The sequence below is a fragment of the Dasypus novemcinctus genome, chromosome 15 (assembly GCF_030445035.2).
Source record: "Dasypus novemcinctus isolate mDasNov1 chromosome 15, mDasNov1.1.hap2, whole genome shotgun sequence".
NCBI lineage: Eukaryota > Metazoa > Chordata > Mammalia > Cingulata > Dasypodidae > Dasypus > Dasypus novemcinctus.
In genome coordinates, this window is record NC_080687.1 from 33,710,081 (window position 1) to 33,733,506 (window position 23,426).

At 38.5% G+C, this 23,426-nt stretch overlaps 1 protein-coding gene across 9 annotated transcripts in view; it reads left to right on the forward strand.

The window, feature by feature from the left end:
- NALCN (sodium leak channel, non-selective) overlaps window positions 1-23,426 on the forward strand; it is a 359,283-nt gene that overhangs the window by 317,220 nt on the left and 18,637 nt on the right. For all 9 annotated transcript variants that reach the window (XM_004458403.4, XM_071208219.1, XM_071208218.1 and 6 more), the window contains 10 exons: window positions 2,519-2,612; window positions 3,120-3,226; window positions 3,438-3,512; window positions 4,241-4,360; window positions 7,344-7,412; window positions 8,304-8,452; window positions 17,837-17,930; window positions 19,384-19,516; window positions 20,181-20,296; window positions 22,205-22,362. In XM_004458403.4, the coding sequence (XP_004458460.1) occupies window positions 2,519-2,612; window positions 3,120-3,226; window positions 3,438-3,512; window positions 4,241-4,360; window positions 7,344-7,412; window positions 8,304-8,452; window positions 17,837-17,930; window positions 19,384-19,516; window positions 20,181-20,296; window positions 22,205-22,362 (1,115 nt within the window). The remainder of the gene's footprint in view (window positions 1-2,518; window positions 2,613-3,119; window positions 3,227-3,437; window positions 3,513-4,240; window positions 4,361-7,343; window positions 7,413-8,303; window positions 8,453-17,836; window positions 17,931-19,383; window positions 19,517-20,180; window positions 20,297-22,204; window positions 22,363-23,426) is intronic.

Sequence of the window (23,426 nt, forward strand, 5' to 3'; positions counted from 1 at the left end):
TCAGGAGAAGGAGTTTGGATTTTATTCTCCATGCAAGGGAAACCATCGAAGGCTTTACAAAACAAGGTGTCGTCAGATTCAAGGCTCTGGCTGCAGTGTGGGGAATGGATTGTTGCAAAGCTTGAGAGAGGAAGCAGGGAGGCACCCAGAGGCTGATGTAAGAGCCTGAATGAGTGATGGGGTAGGTACACACATTTTGTCTTATTGACTGCCTAAAAGGTCATATTCCTAAAAGTAGTATGTCTATTTCCTCATACCTTTGGCTATAAGAAATATTTTATAAAACTGTTTCTACAATATATAAAATGCTTTTTTAAGTTTTTATTTTTTTAATTACTGGAGAGGTTGAGTTTTTTTCATGTTTAATTGGCTATTTATATTTATCCTTTTATGAATTATCCCTTAGTGTCATTTATTCATTTTTGTATTACCAAAATTCATCCATAGTTCTCCCTCTATTTTTTCTCTTACTTTTTTTAATGTTAAAATATTAGCCCTTTTATGTTATAGTTCAAATATTTTGCCCCAGTGGTCTTTGAACATGCATCTTCCCTATTTCTAAGACAGTAACACCTACCAGAGCCATACTTTAGAAAAATTAAAGGAGTTTTAAATATACCTTTGCCTGGGCTCTTCCCTCAAATATTCTGATTGTTTTTGTCTAGAGAGGACTGCAGGTATAGATATTTTTTAAAAGCTCACCAGGTGAGACCGCTGCTCTGAGGGTTTATTCCTCCTCTATTAGTCTGTGATTCTTCTATTCATTTTCACCAGCAAAAACAAACATACCTGGCTTCAGCAGTCCTAGCAGCCTACGGTCTTGGAAATAGTCAACATGGATGAAAATCTTCATGAAATTTCCAGAGACCTCATAGGCCTATAGATTATTCCAACTACCCAGAAAAACAGTACTCAATATTTTTTATAAATGCATGTTGGAGGTTTCCATTTTTGTTGTCCTTCTTGGTACACTACTTAAAAATTTAATCACTAAATTATAAGCTCTTATTAACAGAAAAAATCTATAATATTGTCACCCTTTTGGAGTACTAGAATTTATAGATCATAAATACTGTTGAATAAATGAAAGGAGGGCAATCATTTCTAATAATTGAGTGTTTTAAATACCGATCAGCTGACGTTAAAAAGGCTATCCTAATAAATAATATTTAAAGAATACTTAGAACCATAATGTAATAAGAGTTTGAATCTGACAAATTATCAGAGATGTTTTAAAGAAGCTAGTTCCCAGGGAAGCAGAGGAGCAGAGGAAGAGGCTCTCTTATGAATTACTTGTGGAAATATAACCTGAAGCAACTTCAGGAGGGCAGTTCTGCTGTTTGAAATCCTAAGGCAGTAATTACAGATGTGTGAAATTCAAGGATATTTATTGCAGCATAATTTAAAAGGGCAGAATATAAAAACAACTGAAATGTTCAGAAACAATCAAATCCTCTGCAATTGTTAAAATAATGTTTAAGAATATTTTAGTGTCATACAAACCAAAAAAATTCAAAATATTTCAAATAGGGAAATATGTTAAAAATGGTATGCACAAGATGTCTTCTTTGTGACATATTTATATGTTTAATAAAAGATCAGAAGGCTAGACACAGACATGTTAATATCTTAGGGGTAAAATTTTGAATGATTTCATTTTCTTCCATTTACTTAATTGCATTTTAAAATTGTTCTACAATGAGAATATATTACTTTTATAATAAGAAAATAGAAGACATATTTTGATATGTTGTTTAAGACTGAAAAATACCATGAATCTATTGTCTATTGAATCATGACATTGAGTTTGGAAGAGCTAATAGAACCTCATAAGTTTCCAGAAAACTTCTTAGGAAAAATGTTTTCTACATTCTTATTTCACTTCTGCCTTTAATATATTATGATATGACATGACATAATATAAAGCATTAGTGCCCATTACAATTATATTACATTCTAATCCAGTACTCTACTACATAATACAAACTTTCAGATCCCAGATAGTCAGTTGATACTGCACTAATTTCTTAAAGGTCAAATTCTATAGTTTCATGCCACTTAAAAATACTTTTTCCATTGTATATTTAAGATTGATTAAAATAAAAAAAGACAAAATACCCTTAGCTAGAAGCAGCAGCATTGACAAGCTATAATTTTGCTGCAGCATTTTCTGCAGTGAAAGGAAACCAACCACATTAGAGTTAGCATCCCTCTTTGAAAATTTAATCATATAGAACACCTTCTTTAAGTTTTCACAAACCTGAACATTATACATCTACAAAGACACAAATTAAAGTCTGCTGAATACTCTCTGAAACACATGGCTATCATTTTTGGAACTCCTCTCATGACCAGGTTTGAGAATCCTGGCCATGTGTATCTAAACACCGAGGTGCTTCAAGAATATCTTTCTTTTAAACCCCAAAAATAGTCTTGTTTGCATCACCACCCCATTTGGAATGTTCTTGGTGTACAGTACATGACAAAAGCCCTTTTCTGCTTTCCTTTGTTTATTAAGGGGACGGCTTTGCTGACTGTAGATCAGAGAAGATGGGAAGATCTGAAGAGCAGACTGAAGATTGCACAACCTCTTCATCTCCCACCTCGCCCGGGTATCAAAGATGTTCTGATTTTATTCATGTTGGGCACTAGTGTTCATGATTCCCCAGGAGTCTAAGATTTAAATTAAAATAATAATCGTGAGGCCACTAGGAGGTTGTGCATAAGTTAATGTAGAAACAGGCACCAAACTACAGATCTCTCCATAAGGCTATTAAAATAAGCCCAAAGGCCATGCTTCAGTGCTTTCAGGATAAGCATTAATGAAAAAATGAATTTTTACATAAAGTATATTTGTGCTTGCCTTTTAAAAATAGGAGTGAAATGTATTAAACTGACAGAAATTGAATGATGCGCTTCTCCTTCCAATAAGAATGGCGACATGCACTGTTTTAAATATTCAGAACCAGCCATTCCTGCAAAACACTTCACAATAGATTAAACTGTAGAAGGTGAAAAAAACTGTAATGGGTTTAAGATGAGCACTAAAGAAAATGAAAGACAAGAAAGTAGATGTGACCTATGTCTAAAATGCCCTTCCCTAAATCTTTCTTTTACAGATAATGATGGTTTTAGGGCTAAAATGTATGACATAACCCAGCATCCATTTTTTAAGAGGACAATTGCATTACTTGTTCTGGCCCAGTCGGTGTTGCTATCCGTCAAGGTACTTTGTTCCACCCGAAAACTCGGGCAATGAATTTTTTATTCATCGGTACATCCAAAAATAGTGAAAGCTGCCTTCTCCATTTACTGTCTGCGCTCTTCGGTATAAAAATTAAAATTCACAGTCATGGTAAAGTGGGAAGGGGGGTGGGGGGGCGGTTGGCTCTGTGGGGTGGAGGCAGGAAAAGCCCTGTGTGCTGTTTCTGTTGCAGTGGGACGTTGAGGATCCAGTGACTGTTCCTTTGGCAACAATGTCGGTTGTTTTCACCTTCATCTTTGTTCTGGAGGTACTGTGATGAGTCAGCTGGCTCTGGGGGATGCTGTGCATAGTTTTAAACTAACCAGTATCCTCCTTTGACGGCACTTACTCTCCACTCTGAATTCCATTGCCTTCGAAGCCCTTTGTCTTTTGGTAGCATGTCCTAAGGACATTTCCTTTTTCAGGATGCTTTACTGAATTTGAACAAAAACTTCACCTGCTAATTTAGATTTTGCTAACGGCAGAAAAGCTGCTGTTGATCATTGTGTCTGAACGTTGGCATGTCTGGTTAGGAGAGTTCAAATATTTATAGCAAACCACACAATCCACTATAATTCAGACCCAAATTGTGGTGTGGTGGCAAAGGGACTTGGCAAAGGTGTTTGTGCTTGGCCCAGCCAAAAGCATTTTAATATAAGAGCCATATAATATTGCCTTTCAGTGCAATCTTCTTTGAAATACAACCGATTCTTATTTCACCCTGTACCAGTTGATGTTACCCAAAATCCATGGTCTGACACTTGAGGAAGAAAAATATCCTGGTATCAGAACAAGCCATAAAACAAGGAGAAAAGAGTGCAGAGAATATAAATCTGTAATCTACTCAGCTTAAAATAAATCACATATCTTGGTAGTCAACTCCTTGTTTTGGTTATGTGATCCTTAAATTTATATATAATATACCTCAATTTAATAAATTTAAATACATGCTGAACACTTAGCTTCCATTTACTCTCTTCGTTATTTTTTTCCCAGGTTACAATGAAAATCATAGCAATGTCACCTGCCGGCTTCTGGCAAAGCCGAAGAAATCGATACGACCTCCTGGTGACGTCACTGGGCGTGGTATGGGTGGTACTTCACTTTGCCCTCCTGGTAAGCACATAATTAAACTTTCAGTTCATAATTTCAGTTCATCTGATTCCTACCTGGGATCCCTGCTTCCAGACTCATTTCACACCATGTCAACTGACTCTTAGGTGTTCTTTTAACCGCCCTAAAGCACAGCTTTGATGGAGACAGCCCTCCAACTTGCTCACGCATCCATAGCACGCATGTGCGCATGCTCGCACCTACATGCCTCACGCCGGCAGCACCTGGCCGTGCCGTATTCTTGGATGTGAGCTGGAAAGGAGAGACCTTGAAGATCTTCCATTTCAACCCCCTCATTCTACTGAAGGAGGAAGATGGGGGGGGGGGGGGAGGGGCGGGGCAGGAAGACTGAAACAGAGATTAAGCGAACTCTATACATGTTGCTTTCACTAGGCGCAAACCCAGGCTTTTGGAGCAGAGGTGCAGCGCCCATTTCACTCCATTACAGTCAGTATTGCACAATGTGATGCTCAGGTACTTTTGCTGACATTTCTCCAAGGCACATCATTCCCCATCTCTATATTTGTGTTCTCACTATTTTGCTTAAAATGCCTTAAACCTCTCTACCCTCCATTCAGTCTGAGCTCTGCTCAAATCTCGAGCTATTGGTATACTTGACTGGGAGTAACCTCGAGTAGTATGTTGTCCAATAGACATATGATGTGGTCCACAAATGTCATTTAACATTTTCAAGAAGGCACATTAAAAAAAATAAAGAAGAAACAGATAACATTAATATAACACTATAGGTAGCCCACCATATCCAAAATTTAAATTTATTAAAAATTAGAAATGAGATATTTTGTTTTTTTTGTTGTTTGTACTGTCTTCAATTCTGGGTGTGGTTTGCATTTCCAGCACATCTCAATTTGGACTCGCCGCATTTCAATGCTTGACAGCCACATGTGGCTAGTGGTTACCATATTAGACACAGCCCAGGTCTAGAAGCTCTAGATCCTAGTCGAGATTCCAGCATTTCCCAGCCTTGATCAAGATGGTTGTTGTCAAGAATCCTGAGTTTCCTTGTTGTGAAGTTATATCCCTGAAATTGGAACTATAACTCCATAATCCACCACCTACCCCATGTAGGCATTACGAAGAGCAAGTAAGATCACATATGTGAAGTTCTCTTTAACTATAAACATAACACAACCCCTTATGACATTATTATAAATACCTTCTTGGATTCCAGCCAAAGGTGGTATGATGCATTATCAGTGTACCTACTTTGCCCTTCTCCCTTCTACCCTTCTCCAACCCGCCTTAATGTTATAGGTATGCCAGAAAAGATCCATAGTACATGGAACCCATTACACATCAGAAAGAGCTAGCTTTAACATGAACCTACTGTTTTCATGAACATATTGAGTGCTCCTCTTTAAAACAGCTGCCGCTTTCAGCATCAGGAGCTCTGCTGAGCCTGGATGCACTTTCAGTTCATTTATGATTCATTTCCTCAAGCAATAAATGGTTTTGATCACTAAAGGTGTGCAAGGCATTGTATTAGGAATAGAAAATACTGTAATGAACAAAAACAAAGGCAATCACCACCTTCTTGAACCTCATAGTCTGGAAATATGTACAGATGTTCTTGAATGGTCATAAATAAATTAGAATTATCGCCATGGTGAGGGACATGAAGGAGAGACACATGTACCTGGGGGATATGGCTTCATCAGAGACTCCAGAAAGGTCCCCGTGAAGGACTGATGATTAATTTCCATCTGTAAGGTGAAGGGAGAATAATTTAGGTGGCTGTCCCTATGATGGAAGGCTGCAGGAACTGGGAGTGAAGGAGAAAGAGTGTGCTTGGAGTAGAAGGAGCAAAGGGGGCATAGTACAAGATTTAGATGGTTTAGAAGGTGCCAAACCTTGCAGTCCAGGCTAAGGATTCTGGTCCTCATCCTAGAAGTTCTTGGGTCTCACTATTTCCAGAATATAAGCAGAGAAGATATCTACAATAGGCCTTGAGCAACATGGAAAGAAGGAATAGCAAGTTCCATTTTTATCTTTCTTCAGACAAATAGTGTCCAAAATCTAATTTACCCATGCCCAGCAGAGGAATAGAGGTTTCCTAACTCTAGATGTCCATATCTTAAACTCAAAACACCAACTTACGTATTCTGCTGGATGACTTTTTTTCTTCTCCAGGAATTTTGGGTCTTAGAAGGATGCTCATTCTCTACTACATTTTGCAATGGACTATTGTGAAGGAAGACATGGTCAGAGATGCTTATGTGTAGGCATGGTCACATTCACTTACTTGTACCTCACCAATTAGCTTCTGGACCCCCTTCCCAGGAGCCCATCTGGGACTGTTGTTTGGCTAGGCAAGCCTCCTAGAGAAAAATCATTCTTTGGCATCAGCTTAATGCCAAAGTTGTTATTGCAGTCACAGCCAATGAGATCTTCATTTCTCCCATGAGGCAGAAGCTTCCTTAGTCATAAAGTGAAGGGAGTCATCTCTTGCTGCTAATCACACACTTGAAGAAAGAGCTGAATGTGTTCCTGACCTTGGAGGACCACTCTGAAAGCAGCTTAGAATAATGAAGACGTGGTCCCTGGTCTTAGAGGTCTTCAAAGTTCTCCAGAGAGAAGGAATCTGACTTCCAGCAACTTTTCCAACCTCAGACCACCCTCTTTGCTGGGATTCCCTTATCGCTTGTTTCACCTTCCTTGTGTTGCATTGTTACCCTATGTTCTTCTCACCCTGTCCTCAAAAGAGCTGATTGCTATTTTATGTAAAGTAAATTTTAAAACACAGAATTCAGCTAAGCAAATCAGAACCCGAAGTTTCATTTAAGATTTCATTTTATATCTAATATTTATTCATGAGTTTTGGCAGTGACCTTTTCAGCACCTTTTTAGGTAAATTTCTTATCTATTTTATTAAATTACTCAGTAGACTTCACAGAAGACTTAAAATGGAACTGTAACAAAATCTTTTGTGCAAATTATGAGAGGCTCTCTTCTGTTTGAATTTCAGAATGCATATACTTACATGATGGGCGCCTGTGTGATTGTCTTTAGATTTTTCTCTATCTGTGGGAAGCACGTAAGTACAATATGAAGAATCATATCAGAGGTTACATTCACCTGAGGGAAGAAAAGAACCATAAAGAACATCAGCTGTTCTTTGGGCCTTCAGTCTATGTCAGTCAGGGTTGTGGTTAACAAATTACTAGAAATCCTGAGTCAAGATGAACAAATATTAATATTAAAATAAATCAGTACTTCAGTCAGCTCATGGTACATTTGCTACCATTTATGTTGTTGTACTTATTTTTTATATTTGCTACATGAACTCAGTCATCAACAAACAGAAAGTAACAGCCATGAAAATAAACACCAAAGGTCTTTCTTAATGCTTCTTTAAAAATAATCTTTATTGAACATTCATTTGTACATGGTTCCAGATTTCTTTATATTCTTTATTAGTGTTCATGAATGCATTCCACATATTTTATTTTTAAAATGCTGTTTCCGATTGTTACTAATATTATTTCATGTGCAGATTCCAAATATCCATAGAATCAATATATTTAGCATTTAACAATTATGAAGTATTATATGACTGTTTAGGTTTATTTTGGTGAAAGTCTATTTGTGGAAGAAATCCTGAGTCTACTTGCTATCGGGTCAAAAATTAAAATGTGTAGCCCTTAGCATAGAGAGTAGGGGAGCATGAAAACAGACAATGGAGGCCTACAAAGCTTATGGTATTAGTATGATTATGTGGCTGAAGAGACCAAACATTTTTAAGTAAGGTAGAATTTCTCTATGCCTGATATGTTTTGGATAATAATCCGATTTAATACTGAAGAGCAAGCAACTTCCATGTGCTATCCTTGAGAGTCACTCTAATGCCAACCTGCTTAGGTATAATTTCCTTCTCAGCTCGTCCATGGCTTAATGAACAGACTCTACTCACTCTCTCACCATGCAGGTCACGTTAAAGATGCTGCTTCTGACAGTGGTGGTCAGCATGTATAAGAGCTTCTTCATCATAGTAGGAATGTTCCTCCTGCTGCTGTGCTATGCTTTTGCTGGAGTTGTTTTATTTGGGACTGTGAAGTATGGAGAGAACATTAACAGGTTAGTGTATATTTATCCTTCTCTACATTTATCAAGGACATTCTTTTTAGTAATAAAATCACGAGTGAAGACCTGAATTGTTTTGACTATTAAAGACTAGGAGGAAAGCAGACAGTTGGAAATCAAAATACAATAAACTGACCAGATTTTAAAAGCTGTTTCTCCAATGGAAGATGGCATGTTTGTGTGTTTACTTTAAAATCTTTAGGTGTTGTGGTAATGGATGTTGGTGGTGGTAGCACAACATTGTGAATGCGATTAACAGCTCTGAAATATGTATCTGAATATGGTTAAAAGGGGAAATGTTAGATTGTATATATGGTAACAGAATAAATATTTTCTTAAAAATCTGTGGAACTGGGGAGCAGGTGTAGCTCAGTGGTTGAGCACCTGTTTCCCACGTACAAGGTCCCAGGTTCAATCTCCAGTATCTACTAAAAAGGAAAAAAACAATCTGTGGAACTCCACTATGCAAACAGTGAACCCTGGGTTAAACCATAGACTTTAATTAATAGTACAATTGTGAAAATGTGCACTACAATCAATTGTATCAAATGTTCCATGCCAAAGCAAAGTGTTAGTGATGGGGTGGTGTATGGAAATCCTGTATTTTATGCATGATTGTTCTGTAAACCCAAAACTTCTCTAATAAAGAAATTACAAAGAAAATCTTTAGAACATTCAGAAATAAAACAAATTAACCCATAACTCCACCACTCAGGGATAATCACTTCCAACATCCTGGTGAGTTCCAGCATTTTTCCCACCCACATGTTGCCAAAAATTTATATATTCTATTTTACATTAAATAATTTTGAGGTTGTTGGGGTTTTTTCTTTTTTTGGCAAAACATAAGTTTGAATTTCGAAAATGGTTATTATATATGAAAAGCATTTTTTAAAGATAGTCTTAAATTTTATGGAAGCATCTCATGTTTTTAAAAAAAAGCCCCAACACAACTAAATGTATACAGATGTTTCTTGTTGCAGATATTGCTTGTTATTTGATGCATGGCTTTTAGAAATTGCTTGTTATTTGATACATGGCTTTTCCACCTTTTGTAGTAAAAGCTACATGAAAGAAAGAATCACATTTTTTAAAAATTTTATTGAAGTATATCATTCATGCATGAACATGCATAAACAATAAGTGTAGAGTAAAGATTGTGAATTTACAAAATAAACATGTATAACATCATACAGGGGTCTCACACATCACCCCTCTACCAACACCTTGCATTGTTTGTGAGACATTTGCTACAAATTATGCAAGAACGTTATCAAAATATTACAGCTAACTATAGTCCCTATCTTACATTTTCTGTATTTTTCCCCCAACCCACCCTATTTTTTAAAAATATATTTTTATTACAGAGGTTGTGAACTTACAAAACAATCATGCACATGTGTGGAATTCCCATACAATACTCCATTTACCAACACACCACACTGTGGTGGAACATTTGTTACAGATTATGAGATATCATCAGACTATTACCACCAACCATCGTTCATAGTGTACATTTGGCACATTTTTTCCATACCCCTCCATTATCAACACAGTACATCTCTGGCATTGATGTAAGAGTATTATAGTATTGCTATTAACCACTTTCTATAGGTAACACCAAATGTAGTTTTCCCATGTTTCTGCACATTCCCACCACCCTGCAATAGTGATATACATCTGCTCTAGCTCACAGAAGGACCCTCTTGCATCTGTACCATCAACCACAATTCTCAACCACCTCTGGGTTCACTGTGCAATTCAGTCCCTAGATTATTCTTTAGCTTTCCTTCAATTGACATTTAATTCTCCAGACTACCATTTTCAGCCACAATCCCATTTATAAATCAGTTGCTACTCACTATAATGTGTTACCATCAACTCTATCCATTTCTACACTTTTACAGTCAAGTTAATTAAAACCTCTATATACATTAAGCATCAGTAGTTCTTCTCAATCCTCCTCTTATCTCCTAATAACCTATATTCTAGGTTTTAACTCTGTGTGTTTATTCTTCATATTTAGTTCATATTAATGAGACCAAGCAATTTTGCCCTTTTGTGTTTGGCTTACTTTGCTTAGTCTTCAAGAGTCATCCATGTTATCATATGCATCCCAATTTCATTTCTTCTTATTGCAGCATAGTATTCCATTGTATGTAAATACCACATTTTTTTATCCATTCATTGGTTAGTGGACATTTGGGTTGTTCCCATCTTTTGGCAATTGCAAATAATGATGCTATGAACATCAGAGTGTGAAGATGTCTGTTCATGTCATAGTTTCTAGCTATTCTGGATATATTCCTAGTAGAGGAATTGCTGGATCATATGGTAGTTCTATATTTAGCTTCCTGAGGAACCGCCAAACTGTCTTCCACAGAGGCTGCACCATTTACACTTCCACCAACAGTGAAGGAATGTTCCTGTTTCTCCACATCATCTCCAGCATTTATTGTTGTCTGTTTTATTAATAATGGCCATTCTATGTGGTGTTAGATGATATTTCATTATTGTTTTAATTTGCGTTTCCCTAATAGTTGGTGATATGGAACATTTTTCATGTGCTTTTTGGCCATCTGTATTTCCTCTTTGGAGAGATGTCTATTTAAATCTTTTGCCCATTTTTATATTGGATTGCTTGTTTTTTTATTGTTGAATTGTATGATCTCTTTATATAGAATGGAAATCAAACCCTTATTGGATAAGTGGTTTGCAAATATTTTCTCCCATTGAGTAGGCTGCCTTTTCACCTTCTTGATGAAGTACTTTGACTCACAGAAGTGTTTAAGTTTGAGGAGGTCTCATTTATCCATGTTTTCTTTCATTGCTTATGCTTTTTGGTGTAAGATTTAAGAGTCCACCACCTACCATCAGGTCTTGAAGATATTTCCCTACATTTTCTTATAGGACCTTTATTGTACTTGCTTTTAAATTTAGGTCTTTGTTCCATTTTGGGTTAATTTTTGTATAATGTGTGAGATAGGGGCCTTCTTTCTTTCTTTTGGCTATGGATATCCAGTTCTCCCAACACCATTTGTTGAATAAACTGTTCTGTCTCAGCTGGGTGGATTTGACAGGCTTGTCAAAAATCACTTGACCATAGATGTGAGGGTCTGTTTCTGAACCATCAGTTCGGTTCCATTGGTCTTTGTGTCTATCGTTGTGCCAGTATCATGCTGTTTTTACCACTGTAGCTAGGTAATATGATTTAAAGTCTGGAAGTGAGAGTCCTCCAACTTCAATTTTACCTTTTAAGATGTTTCTGGCTATTTGGGGCCTCTTATCCTTCTAGATAAATTTGATAATTGTGTTTTCCGTTTGTTTTTAAAAAGCTGGTGGAATTTTTATTGGGACTGCTTTGAATCTGTATATCAGTTTGGGTAGAATTGACATCTTAATGATACTTAGTCTTCCAATCCATAAGCATGGAATGTTCTTCCAATTATTTAGGTCTTTTAAAATTTCTTTTAGCAATGAATTATAGTTTTTTGAATACAAGTGCTTTACATTCTTGGTTAAGTTTATTCCTAAATATTTGATTCTTTGAGTTGCCATTGTAAATGGAATTTTTTTTCCTGACTTCCTCCTCAGATTGCACATTACTAGTGTATAGAAACACCACTGATTTTTGTGTATTGATCTTGTTACCTGACCTCTACTGAAATCATTTATTAGCTCTAGCTGCTTTGTTGTAGATTTTTTTGGGACTTTGTAGATATATACAATCATATCATTAGTAAAAGTTTTAATTCTTCCTTTCCAATTTGAATACCTTTTATTTCTTTTTCTTGCCTGATTGCTCTAGCTAGAACCTCTAAAACTATGTTGAACAGCAGTGGTGACAGTGGGCATACTTTTCTTGTCCCTGATCTCAATGGGAAAGCTTTCAGTCTTTCATCATTGAGTACAATGTTAGCTGTGGGTTTTTCATATATGGCCTTTATCATGTTGCAAATTTCTTTCAGTTCCTATCTTTTGCAGTATTTTTTATCAAGAAAGGATGCTGTATTTTGTAAAATGCCTTTCTGCATCAATTGATAAGATCACGTGATTTTTCTTCTTTGATTTATTAATTTGGTATGTTATGCTAATTGATTTCTTGTGTTGAACCACCCTTGCATGCCTAGTATAAAACCCACTTGATCATGATGAATAATTATTTTAATGTATTGTTGGATTTGATTAGCAAGCATTTTGTTGTGGATGTTTGCATCTATATTCATTAAAGAAATGGGTCTGTAGTTTTCTTTTTTCATAATATCTTTATCTGGCTTTGGTATTAGGATGATATTGGCTTCATAAAATGAGTTTGTAGCATTCCTTCTTGTTCAGTTTTTTGGAAGAGCTTGAGTAAGATTGGTATTAAATATTTGAATGCTTGATGGAGTTCACCTGTGAAACCATCTCGTCCTTGGCTTTTCATTTTGGGTTGCTGTTGAATGAGTTTCAATCTCTTTATTTCTGATTGATTTGTTAAAGTCTTCTATTTCTTCTAGGGTCAGTGTAGGTTGTTTGTGTGTTTCTAGGAATTTTTCCATTTCATCTACATTGTCTAGTTTTTTGGCATAAAGTTGTTCATAGTGTCCTCTTATGATCTCTCTTATTTATGTGGGTCAGTAGTAATGTTCCTGTTTTCATTTTTTATTTCACTTATTTGCATCTTCTTTTTTGTCTTCATCAGTCTAGCTAAGGGTTTGTCAATTTTGTTACTCTTCTCAAAGTACCAACTTTTGTTAATTCTCTCTATTGTTTTTTTTTTCCCTCTCTCTCTCAATTTCATTTATTTCTGCTCTGATCTTTGTTATTTCATTCCTTCTACTTACCTTGGGATTAGTTTGCTGTTCTTTTTCTAGTTCCTAAAGCTCTGTAATTAGATCATTGATTTTAGCTCTTCTTTTTTAGTATAAACATTGAGGGCTATAAACCTTCCTTTCAACACTGCTTTCACTGCATCCCATAGGTTCTGATCTGTAGTGTTCTCATTGTCATTCATCTCGAGATATTTATTGATTTCTCTTGCAATTACTTCTTTGACCTGCTGATTATTTAAGAGTGTGTTGTTTAATCTCCATATGTATGTGAATTTACCCTGTTTCTGCTGCTTGTTAATTTCCAACTTTATTCCATTTTGATCAGAGAAAGTGCTTTGTATAATTTCCATTTTGTTGAATTTATTGAGATCTACTTTGTGACATAATATATGGTCTATCCTGGAGAAAAACCCATGAGCACTTGAAGAGAATGTATATCCTGCTGTTTTGGGGTGCAATGTTCTATATATGTCTAGTAGGTTTCATCCATTTATCATATTTTTCAAGCTTTCTGTTTCTTTATTGATCCTCTGCCCAGATGTTCTAGCCAGTGCCGAGTGGAGTATTGACGTCTCCAACTATTATTGTAGAGATATCTATTTCTTCCTTCAGTTTTGCTTCACGTATATTGGGGCACTCTGGTTAGGTGCATATACATTTATTATTGTTATTTCTTCCTGGTAAATCATCCCTTTTATTAATATGTAATGTCATTCCTTGTCTCTAATAACAGTTTTGCTTTTAAAAGTCTATATTATCTGATATAAGTATAGCTACCCCAGCTTTTTTTTTTTTTTTTGGTTACTGCATGCATGAAATATCTTTTTCCAACCTTTCATTTTCCATCTCTTAGTATCCTTGGTGAGTCACCTGCAGACAGCATGTAGATGGCTCATATTTTCTTATCCATTCTGCCAGTCTGCATCTTTTGATTGGGGAGTTTAATCCATTAACATTCAATGTTATTACTGTAAAGGCACTTAATCTTATTGGATATCCCTTATATGTTATGCATTGCTTTTCTATTGCTGCTTTCAGTATTCTTTCTGTCTTTGGCATTTGCAATTCTGATTTATATGAATCTCAAAGTTATTCTATTTGGATTTATTTGGATGGGAGTACGTTGTGCTTCTTGGGCACAGATATCTGTGGCCTTCAATAGGGTTGGAAATTGTCCACAGTTATTTCTTCAATTATTCCTTCTCTCCCCTTTCCCTTCTCTTCTTCTTCTAGGACACCCATTACACATATGTTTGCATGTTTCTTGCCATCATTTAGTTCCCTGAGACTCTGTTCCATTTTTTCCACTCTTTTCTTCATCTGTTCTTTCATATGTTTGCTTTCAGAGGCCATGTCTTCAAGCTCACCAATCCTTTCTCCTGCTTCCTCAAATCTGCTGTTAAATGCCTCCAGGGTATTTTTAATTTCATTTATGGCAAATTTCATTCCCATAAGGTCTGCTATTTTTCTACGTATGCTTTCAAATTCTTCTTTGTGCTTCCCCAGTGTCTTCTTAATATCCTTAATCTCTTTAGCCATTTCATTCAATTTATTAAGGAGATTGGTTTGAACATCTATGATTAGTTGTCTCAATTTCTTTATATCATCTTCAGGCTAATCTTGTTCCTTTAACTGGCATATCTTTCTGTTTCTTGGTATGGATCATAATTTTTTGTTAGTGTTTTTGCATCTGGCTTGCTAGATGTATTTTTTTTTTAAGATTTATTCATTTATTTCTCTCCCCTCCTCCCCCAATCCCGGTTGTCTGTTCTCTGTGTCTATTTGCTGCATCTTCTTTGTCCGCTTCTGTTGTTGTCAGCAGCATGGGAATCTGTGTTTCTTTTTGTTGCGTCATCTTGTTGTGTCAGCTCTCCGTGTATGCGGCACCATTCCTGGGCAGGCTGCAGTTCTTTTGCACTGGGCGGCTCTCCTTACGGGGCACACTCCTTGCATGTGGGGCTCCCCTAGGCAGGGGACACCAGCGCATGGCGCGGCACTCCTTGCGCGCATCAGCACTGCACATGGGCTAGCTCCACACGGGTCAAGGAGGCCCAGGGTTTGAACTGCAGACCTCCCATGTGGTAGACGGAAGCCCTAACCACTGGGCCAAGTCCGCTGCTGCTAGATGTATTTATTCTGGGTGCAATTTCTCCCTTTAGTTTAGGGTCTTCTCATCTTTTCTCCCTTACTCATTGTGTAGTAGGAGTTGAGGATAGGGTTGGTGCTGCAAGTTATGGTGACTGTCCCTGTAGCCCCAGGAATTGATGAAGCTTCTCTCACCTTTCTGCTCTGTGAGTGGTAGGGACAGAGCTGCAGCCATGTATAATAATCAAAGTTGGGCAGGACAAGACTGTCTGTAGTTGCCTGGAGAGTTTGCTGAAGCTTCACACCCCTTCCTCCCCTACCTTGGGTGGGGATGGAGCTATAGTTGTAGGCAGCAATCTATACCATGTGGGTCCAAAATTACCACAGTTGCCCAGGGAACCTGATATAGCACCAGGCCCCATCCCTGCTGAAAGTGGGAATGGACCCTCTGGAGTGCCCAACAATCTAATCCATGTGGGCTGAATATGCCTGCAGTTGCCCTGAGAGACTAAGGGAATACTGTCCCTTCTGCCCTTTAGGGGGTGGGAACAGGAACACCAAAGCCCAATAGTTCAGTCCCTGTAGGTCAAAAGTAGCCACTATTGCCTGGAGAGGCTGAAAAACCATCAGCCCCCTCCTATATTATTGTGTGGTGGGGGTGGTTCTACAGGCAACAAACAGTTTAGTCCCTTTAGGCCAAGAACACTTGCTGTTGCCTGGAAAGACTGAGGAAACACCAGCCCTCTCCTATCTTATTAGGGCATGGGATTGGATCCACAGGCACCCAACAGTTTAGTCCCTGTAGGTCAAAAGTACCCATCATTGTCCAGAGAGGTTATGGAGACACCAGACCCCTCCTATCCTATTGAGGGTGGGGGTGAATTCATAGGCATCCAACAGTCCAGTGCATGTAGGCTTAAAATTTCTGTCATTGCCCAGAAAGGCTGGGGAAACACCAACCCCCTCCTTTCCTATTGGGGAGTGAGGGTGGATGCACAAGTTCCCACCAGTCAAGGCTGTGTGGGCCAAAAGCACCTGCAGGTACCCAGAGAGGCTGAGTAAACACAGTCTGTCTCTTGTCCTATTTGGGATGGGCGTGGAATCACAGGTGCCCAAAAGTCAGATTTGTGCAGGCAAAAGTGCTTGAAGTTGCCCTGAGATGCTGACCACTAGCCCCCTCCTATCCAAAGGTGGAGATGGACTCAAAGGCACTCAACAAACCAGTTTGTTTGGGCTGAAAATACCTTCCGTTGCCTGGAAAGGCCAAGGATACCCAGCTCCTCTTCTATCCTATTAGGGATGCAGCCCCAGGTGTCTGACTCTTTAGTCTATGCAGGCAGGAAGCACCTGCAGTTGCCTGGAGAGCCTGGTGCAGGTCCTGTTAGCTTCCTCTCTGCTATAAATGGGGCTGGAGCTTAGGCTAGGGCTGCAGGTCAGTTTTGGTGGAAAGAAGCCAGTCCCTAACTTCACTGGATTTTCAGTCAGCCAGGCTTCCACTCATGTCAGGGGCAGAGTCAAAATGGTAGCTACTAGACTCTTTCCAACTTGAACAGGCTCAAACCCTAGCTATTTCTAGAATTATACTTTAACCAGCCAAGTCCACCAATCAATAGCTGAAGTCAGTGGACATCCGTCTCTTCCTCCACCATGGATGGGAAATGAAGCTTCTAACTCCAGCCATGGAATAGCTCCTGAGGCGGCTTGTGCCACTAGAGTAGGATGGGCACCAGTCTCTGCGCCGTGGTTATAGTTTCCCAGAGAGGTACTGCAGGTCCCCCAGCTTCCTCCCTGCCAGAGGTGTGGATGGGGTTTAGGCTCAATCTGCAATCTGACCCGGGTGGAAAGAAGCCAGTCCATACTGTCACTGTGATTTTCAATCAGCCCGCTTCCCCTCATGCCAGGGCAGAGGTTTTCCTCCCCCATTTTTTGGGAAATGGAGCTTCCAACTCCAGCCATGGAATAGCTCCTGAGGCAGCTTGCACTACGGTCACTGACCTCCACAGTATGGTGAGCTCTACTCACAAATCCTCTCTGCAGATGTGCAGTCTCCTTCCATACTTTCAAGGATGTTGCAGGGTACTCTTCTGGTCTCCTGGGGCCCTCAAACAGGTGCTTTAGACAGCTCTGGGTGATTACTAACTGCCCTGTAGCATGAGATGACTCCAGGAGCTCCTTATTCTGCCACCATCTTGGCTCCCCCCCCAGGAATCACTTTTAATCACCAAGACTTGCTCACACATTCAAGATGGATGATGAGAGATTGGTAGTACTATGCTCAGGATGGGTCATTTAGACAGCTAACAGAATGAGGAGCAAGTATAAATATTAATAACAAACAAATAAGATGTAACTTTTGTAAATGTTAACTTAGGAACCAAATCTGCTGTAAAATCACCTGTTTTGGTGGTGATGAACCATACTACTTTATGACTATTCTACTCACATTCTGAGGTGTTTTTTTTTTTTCCTCTTAAATTAGGCATGCAAACTTTTCTTCAGCTGGCAAAGCTATTACTGTCCTGTTCCGAATTGTTACAGGAGAAGACTGGAACAAGATTATGCATGATTGTATGGTAACTATCTCTTAATCATTAGCACTGCCTCAATTTAGAATTGGGATGAAGCTCTTTGGCTATACAATATCAGTGGTATCATCCTCCTTAGCAATGAGTCCTTACATAAAAACAATGTATCTGGTTGGTACTAGGCCATAGCTAGTTGCTAGGCCTTCAGCAATTCCAAGGCATCCTCAAGGAGTTTATATCAAGGACTCTGAACTGCTCTTCCTTTGCTATCCTCCCTTCACTGGGCTAATTCCTCATCACCCTTCAAGCCTCAGCTTAAACATTAGTTCCTCCATAAATCCTGTCCTAAGCTAAGACTACCTGTTACATGTTCTTACAGTGCTCTGTACTTTCCTTTGTAGCATGTATCACTACTCAAATGAGTTACTGGTTTCATTAGTTTATTTAATGTCTTTCTCTCCCTCTAGACCAGTGCTGTCTAATAGAAATTTCTGTTACATTGGAAATGTTCTATATCCTTGCTGCCCAGTTCATTAGCTACTAGCCATATGTGACTACTGATCACTTGAAATGTGAACTGTTCGACTGGAGAATGAATTTTATTTTATTTTATTTAGGATTAATTAACTTAAATTTAAACTTAAATCACTGACCATAGCAAGTAGCTACCAGGTAGGACAGAACAACTCTAGGCTGTCAGCAACATGTGGGAGGGTCATACCTATGTCTTGCTTACCAGTCTGTCCCCAACACTGGGCACAGACCTAGAACAGAGTAAGAGGTCAAAACCTTTATGTGTAAATGAGGGTGGACAGAATTTACCAAAATAAACATAATACATGCAGAAGCCAATAAATTCCAAAGAAAAGTACTGCAGAATGCTATGGGAAGATAGAAGAAAGAGCTGGTCTCTTTGACTGAGAAAAACCAGGAAGGTTCCTAAAAGGTGGTGGCATTTTACTGGGCCACTGAAGAATGAATGAAAAAGCTTTTGATAACCTAAGTCCTGTGCTTTCTCAAACATCAATACTAACTGTGTCCCAGGAACGGGGACTGCTGGCTTCTCCTTACACAATTTGAGTGTGAATTTGATTTGTGTAATTTACTTTCCTAAATCTTAGCCTATTACTTAGTCAGAGAAACATTTTTAAGCACATTTTTATTTGGAGACTTTCTGCAGTTTGCATCACTTGGGAATGAGTTGTAGAGGTGGCAGAAAGAGTACGTAGTGGAGTGAATCAGTTCATTTCCATGGTGGTTCAAATCATGGCAGTGAACTCGGGATACTTCAGTACTGAAAGCATAGCATAAATAAAATATTCATTTTTAATTTTTTCTTCAGATGAGGTACCCTATGTGTGTGATTTTTAAAAATTTACCTTGAAGTTAATTATATTTTATATGGTTAAGAAAATGTTCACTAACTGTAATCAGTTAATGAAATTTGTATTCTTCTCTACAATCACCCTCTCCTCCCTCTTCCTCCCACCTCCCCACCAAGGTTCAGCCTCCTTTTTGTACTCCAGATGAATTTACATACTGGGCAACAGATTGTGGAAATTATGCTGGGGCACTTATGTATTTCTGTTCATTTTATGTCATCATTGCCTACATCATGCTAAATCTGCTTGTAGGTAAGTGATGTTCATTGAATATTTTTTTAGTCTCTTTAAACTCAGGTACTTAAATAATTATGTACAATTTTCAAGTAATTATCCTGGATTGGTTGGGGTGGGTGTTTCACAGAATTAATTATAAATTGTTGCCTCTCAATTCAGGAGCTGAAAAGACCTTTGAAAGGTATGTAAATGACAGTTGATTGCAATTTCAAGAGTTGTACTATATTTTATGATCATTAATTTCAAAAGAGCTCTTCTCATAGTTTGAGTTGAACATACATCAGGGAGGGCTACCCTTTACAGTCTCGAAATATCATATTTTTGTCTTTGAATGATTCACATTGTTCACCGAGCTCTAGGGCCACCCAGAACTCAATTTGACCTTTAAAAATTGCCCTGGAACTCTCAGCTAAAAGTTAAAGCCAACTGGCATGAATATCTACAGACACAGAATGTGTGTTTGTGCTCATGACCCTCATGTTTTGGAGAGGCAGGCGCTGGATAAATAGCTTAGTCTAAGTGTACAATATGCCAACTTGGAAACCATACTAAAGGCACTTTAAAAATTTGGCTTACAATATAGGTGATAAAATCCATTATTTATAATAGATGTTTTACTTTTCCTTAAAAATGATAAATTAGCATAATTGTCTAACTTCTGAATTTTTTTTTTTTTTAGCCATAATTGTGGAGAACTTCTCCTTGTTTTATTCCACTGAAGAGGACCAGCTTTTAAGTTATAATGATCTGCGCCACTTTCAAATCATATGGAATATGGTGGATGATAAAAGAGAGGTAGGACAGTGGGTTTTTGTTTCATGCCCACCCCACCCCACCCAAGGAGACTTCCTACCATATCTCAAACATTTAAATTGTTTCATTGTTGGCAACTGACCTATATGGAATTTTGAATGGCCATTGGTGAATTGCAGAAATCTGTCATTGACAATTCAGCAGGATATGCTGGGTGGGAAGAGGGAAAATATGGTACTAGAAGAGTTCTTCCTCATATCCTTTCCAACTGTGAGCATCCTCTTCTGACTTTCAGATGATCAGCAGCACTAGGAAACCAACAGAGCTCTCTAGAAATCAGCCTTGGACTCAGAGCAGGAAAAGGGGTGAAATTAAAACTGCCAAAGGGATAGTATAGTACATGTGCATAATTTTTTCAACCTCAAGCAGCCTTCCTAATTGAAAGTCCAAAGGGGTTATTAAATGAGATTGCATATTATTGTACTGAATTATTTTTTAGTTATTAGGATGTTTTAATCCTCAAGCTTACCCAAGATTTCCTGGAATTAGTCAAAGCAGCAGTATCCATGGCTTCTTCTTCCTCTTTTTTTCCTCCTTTTTTCTTCCTCCTCTTCCTCCCAGGAAACATGCAGGCAAGGTTCTGAAAGAAAGGTCTCTGGACTCATGGAATTTACATTCTAATTGAGAAAGACAAAAAATAAAATGTGAAATAATTTCAAAAAATTAGAAACACTTTGAAGGAGGTAATTTGGCAGAGAGTGGTTAGGATTGGAGGTAGACTGCTTTGCCTGGACTTACTTTGCCTGTCTGAGGACTTGATTTTTGACCTATGACCTAGCATGTAAAAAATGAGGAAAATTCAGCCATGGGGAGATCTGGTGGAAGACCCAAAAATAGATTCAGGAAGAGCTAACTAGGGACACAAAGGCCAAGGAACTGGAACTGGCTTAGCAAATGAGGTGGTCACTGTCCTAGACTCACAGTCTACTCAAATAGCATGCCCTTCTCCATCTCCTCTTTGATTTCTTTCTCCTTAATGTCCCCCACCTCATCCTGACACCGGGCACTGTCAGATTTTTCTTCTGAGATTGTAACCTGAGTGTCGGGGCATCTGGATCTAGCTCTTCACTTCCATCTGGATCCACTTGTATGCTCGGGGCTTTGCCTACAGGAACCTTCTCTCACTTCATATACGCACTGGGAAGAACACCATTCCCATAAAGCTCTTAGTGACTGATAGAGATTCATGGGCTCCTATGCCTCTTGCCCAATGCCTTAATTCAAAGCAATAGTTGGGGCTAGCATGTTAGGTTTTATGAACTGGAAGGTCATGATATTTTTGATTCTCAGTATCTGGATCTGCACAGGAAAAGGGGCAGAGATGTGAGCCAATCCTCTCGTAGGTAGTTGTTCTAATGATGGAGAAGACACTGAAAAGGAAGTTGTCTTTCAATTAGAAGAACACCTTATAAAGTTTAAGAAGTTCCCAGCATTCAGATTAAGTGAAAAGGAGGATTGTGTCTATATTTTATATTTTCTATATTAATGTATTAATGACACACTCAGCACAGGTGTTAGAGAGAAACAAATGGACAGGGGCTGAGTCAAAGCAATGGGCTACTTGGACACAAGCCTGGTTCAAGTAAGTGATGGATCCAGGGGAAGTAGAGGTGTGTATGGGGGGGTGGCTTTCTGCACTCCTAGGCTCCAAATGAAGCCCCAGCAGAAGTGGTTACTGCTCAACTCCTAATTTAGTGTCCTTCTTTGTATACATAATCCCATCCAGCTTTGAGCAACATGAACCACTTTCTTCACACTACTACTAATTATGCTATCTTTTAAGAAATAGCTCCCGTTTTTGTTTTGTCTTGTTTTACTGTGAAGAAAGAACACCAAGCGAATCATTATGGCTTAGTGATGATTTACAAGTGATTGTGCTGTGCTACACAGGGCGTGATTCCCACATTCCGCGTGAAGTTCCTGCTGAGGCTGCTGCGGGGGCGGTTGGAGGTGGACCTTGACAAAGACAAACTTTTGTTTAAGCACATGTGCTATGAGATGGAGAGGCTGCATAATGGTGGCGATGTCACTTTCCATGACGTCCTGAGGTAAGACGTTTTGGTTATTTTTTCACAACTCTGTGTCACAGAGCCAAATTAAGGCCAGAAACTAAAGGTATGATCATTCAAGACTGTGAAATACCATTAACAAGTATATTAATAACCTAAAGTGCCTCACTCACTGTAGTTACAAAGCAATCCCACTGTTCAGGTGTGAAGAGTTCCTCTCACTGTCCTGTAATGCTAGCTTCCAAGTTTGTACAACACAGAGAGGGGTGAGAAGCAGTGGCGTGACATTCCAGAAATGCTACTTACTGGCCGTAGAACTCCTGAATGGCAGCGTTAGACGGGACCTTGGAGAGCTCCATCCCTTCCTTTGATGATGAAGACATTGGTTCCAAAGACTTCATGGTCTGTCCACAATTCCTTGGCCTCTGTGACAAAGCTAGAACTAAAACCCAGAACTTCTCATTCTGAGGAATTGGACAAGAATTTTCCTGGCCTGTTCTATGAATCTTGGCCCCTGTAGGTTAAGAACCACATTTTCTCAGACATTTTATGAGCACCCAGACACAGCAGAGAGGCCAGAGACCAGGCTCTGCCTTTTCTTTCTCTGAAGTGGTTCTTCAACAAGGAGTCCTCAGATAAAATTCAGGGTTCCATGGCCTTGGAACAAGAGACAGTCACATCTTTATATTCACCAAAAGCTCACTGAAATGCAGTGTTTCCTTCAGCAGATCACAGAAGTACTAATAGTAGCTAGGATTTTGTCACCAGTAGGAATCATAGATATTCTCAGATCATATTACTATTGTGGCTGATACCTTAAAATATCATTTATGCCCACCAGTTCTTCAGAGCTACAGCTGTCATTTGACCTCAGATAGATATCATTTAATGGATGAATAAAGAAGCCCGTATGTTACTATATAATAGCCTTTATAAATAAAATAACCTGAGAACTGCATTTTGATATAATTGGTTTTCTTTGTAATTATGTGTATTTTATGCTATGTATTTAAAACATTATTCTAAGAACTGTGCCATAGCCTCCATATGCTGCAGGAAAGTTAAGAACTCCTGTCAAGTGGTAGCTGTTTTAATCATGTTGC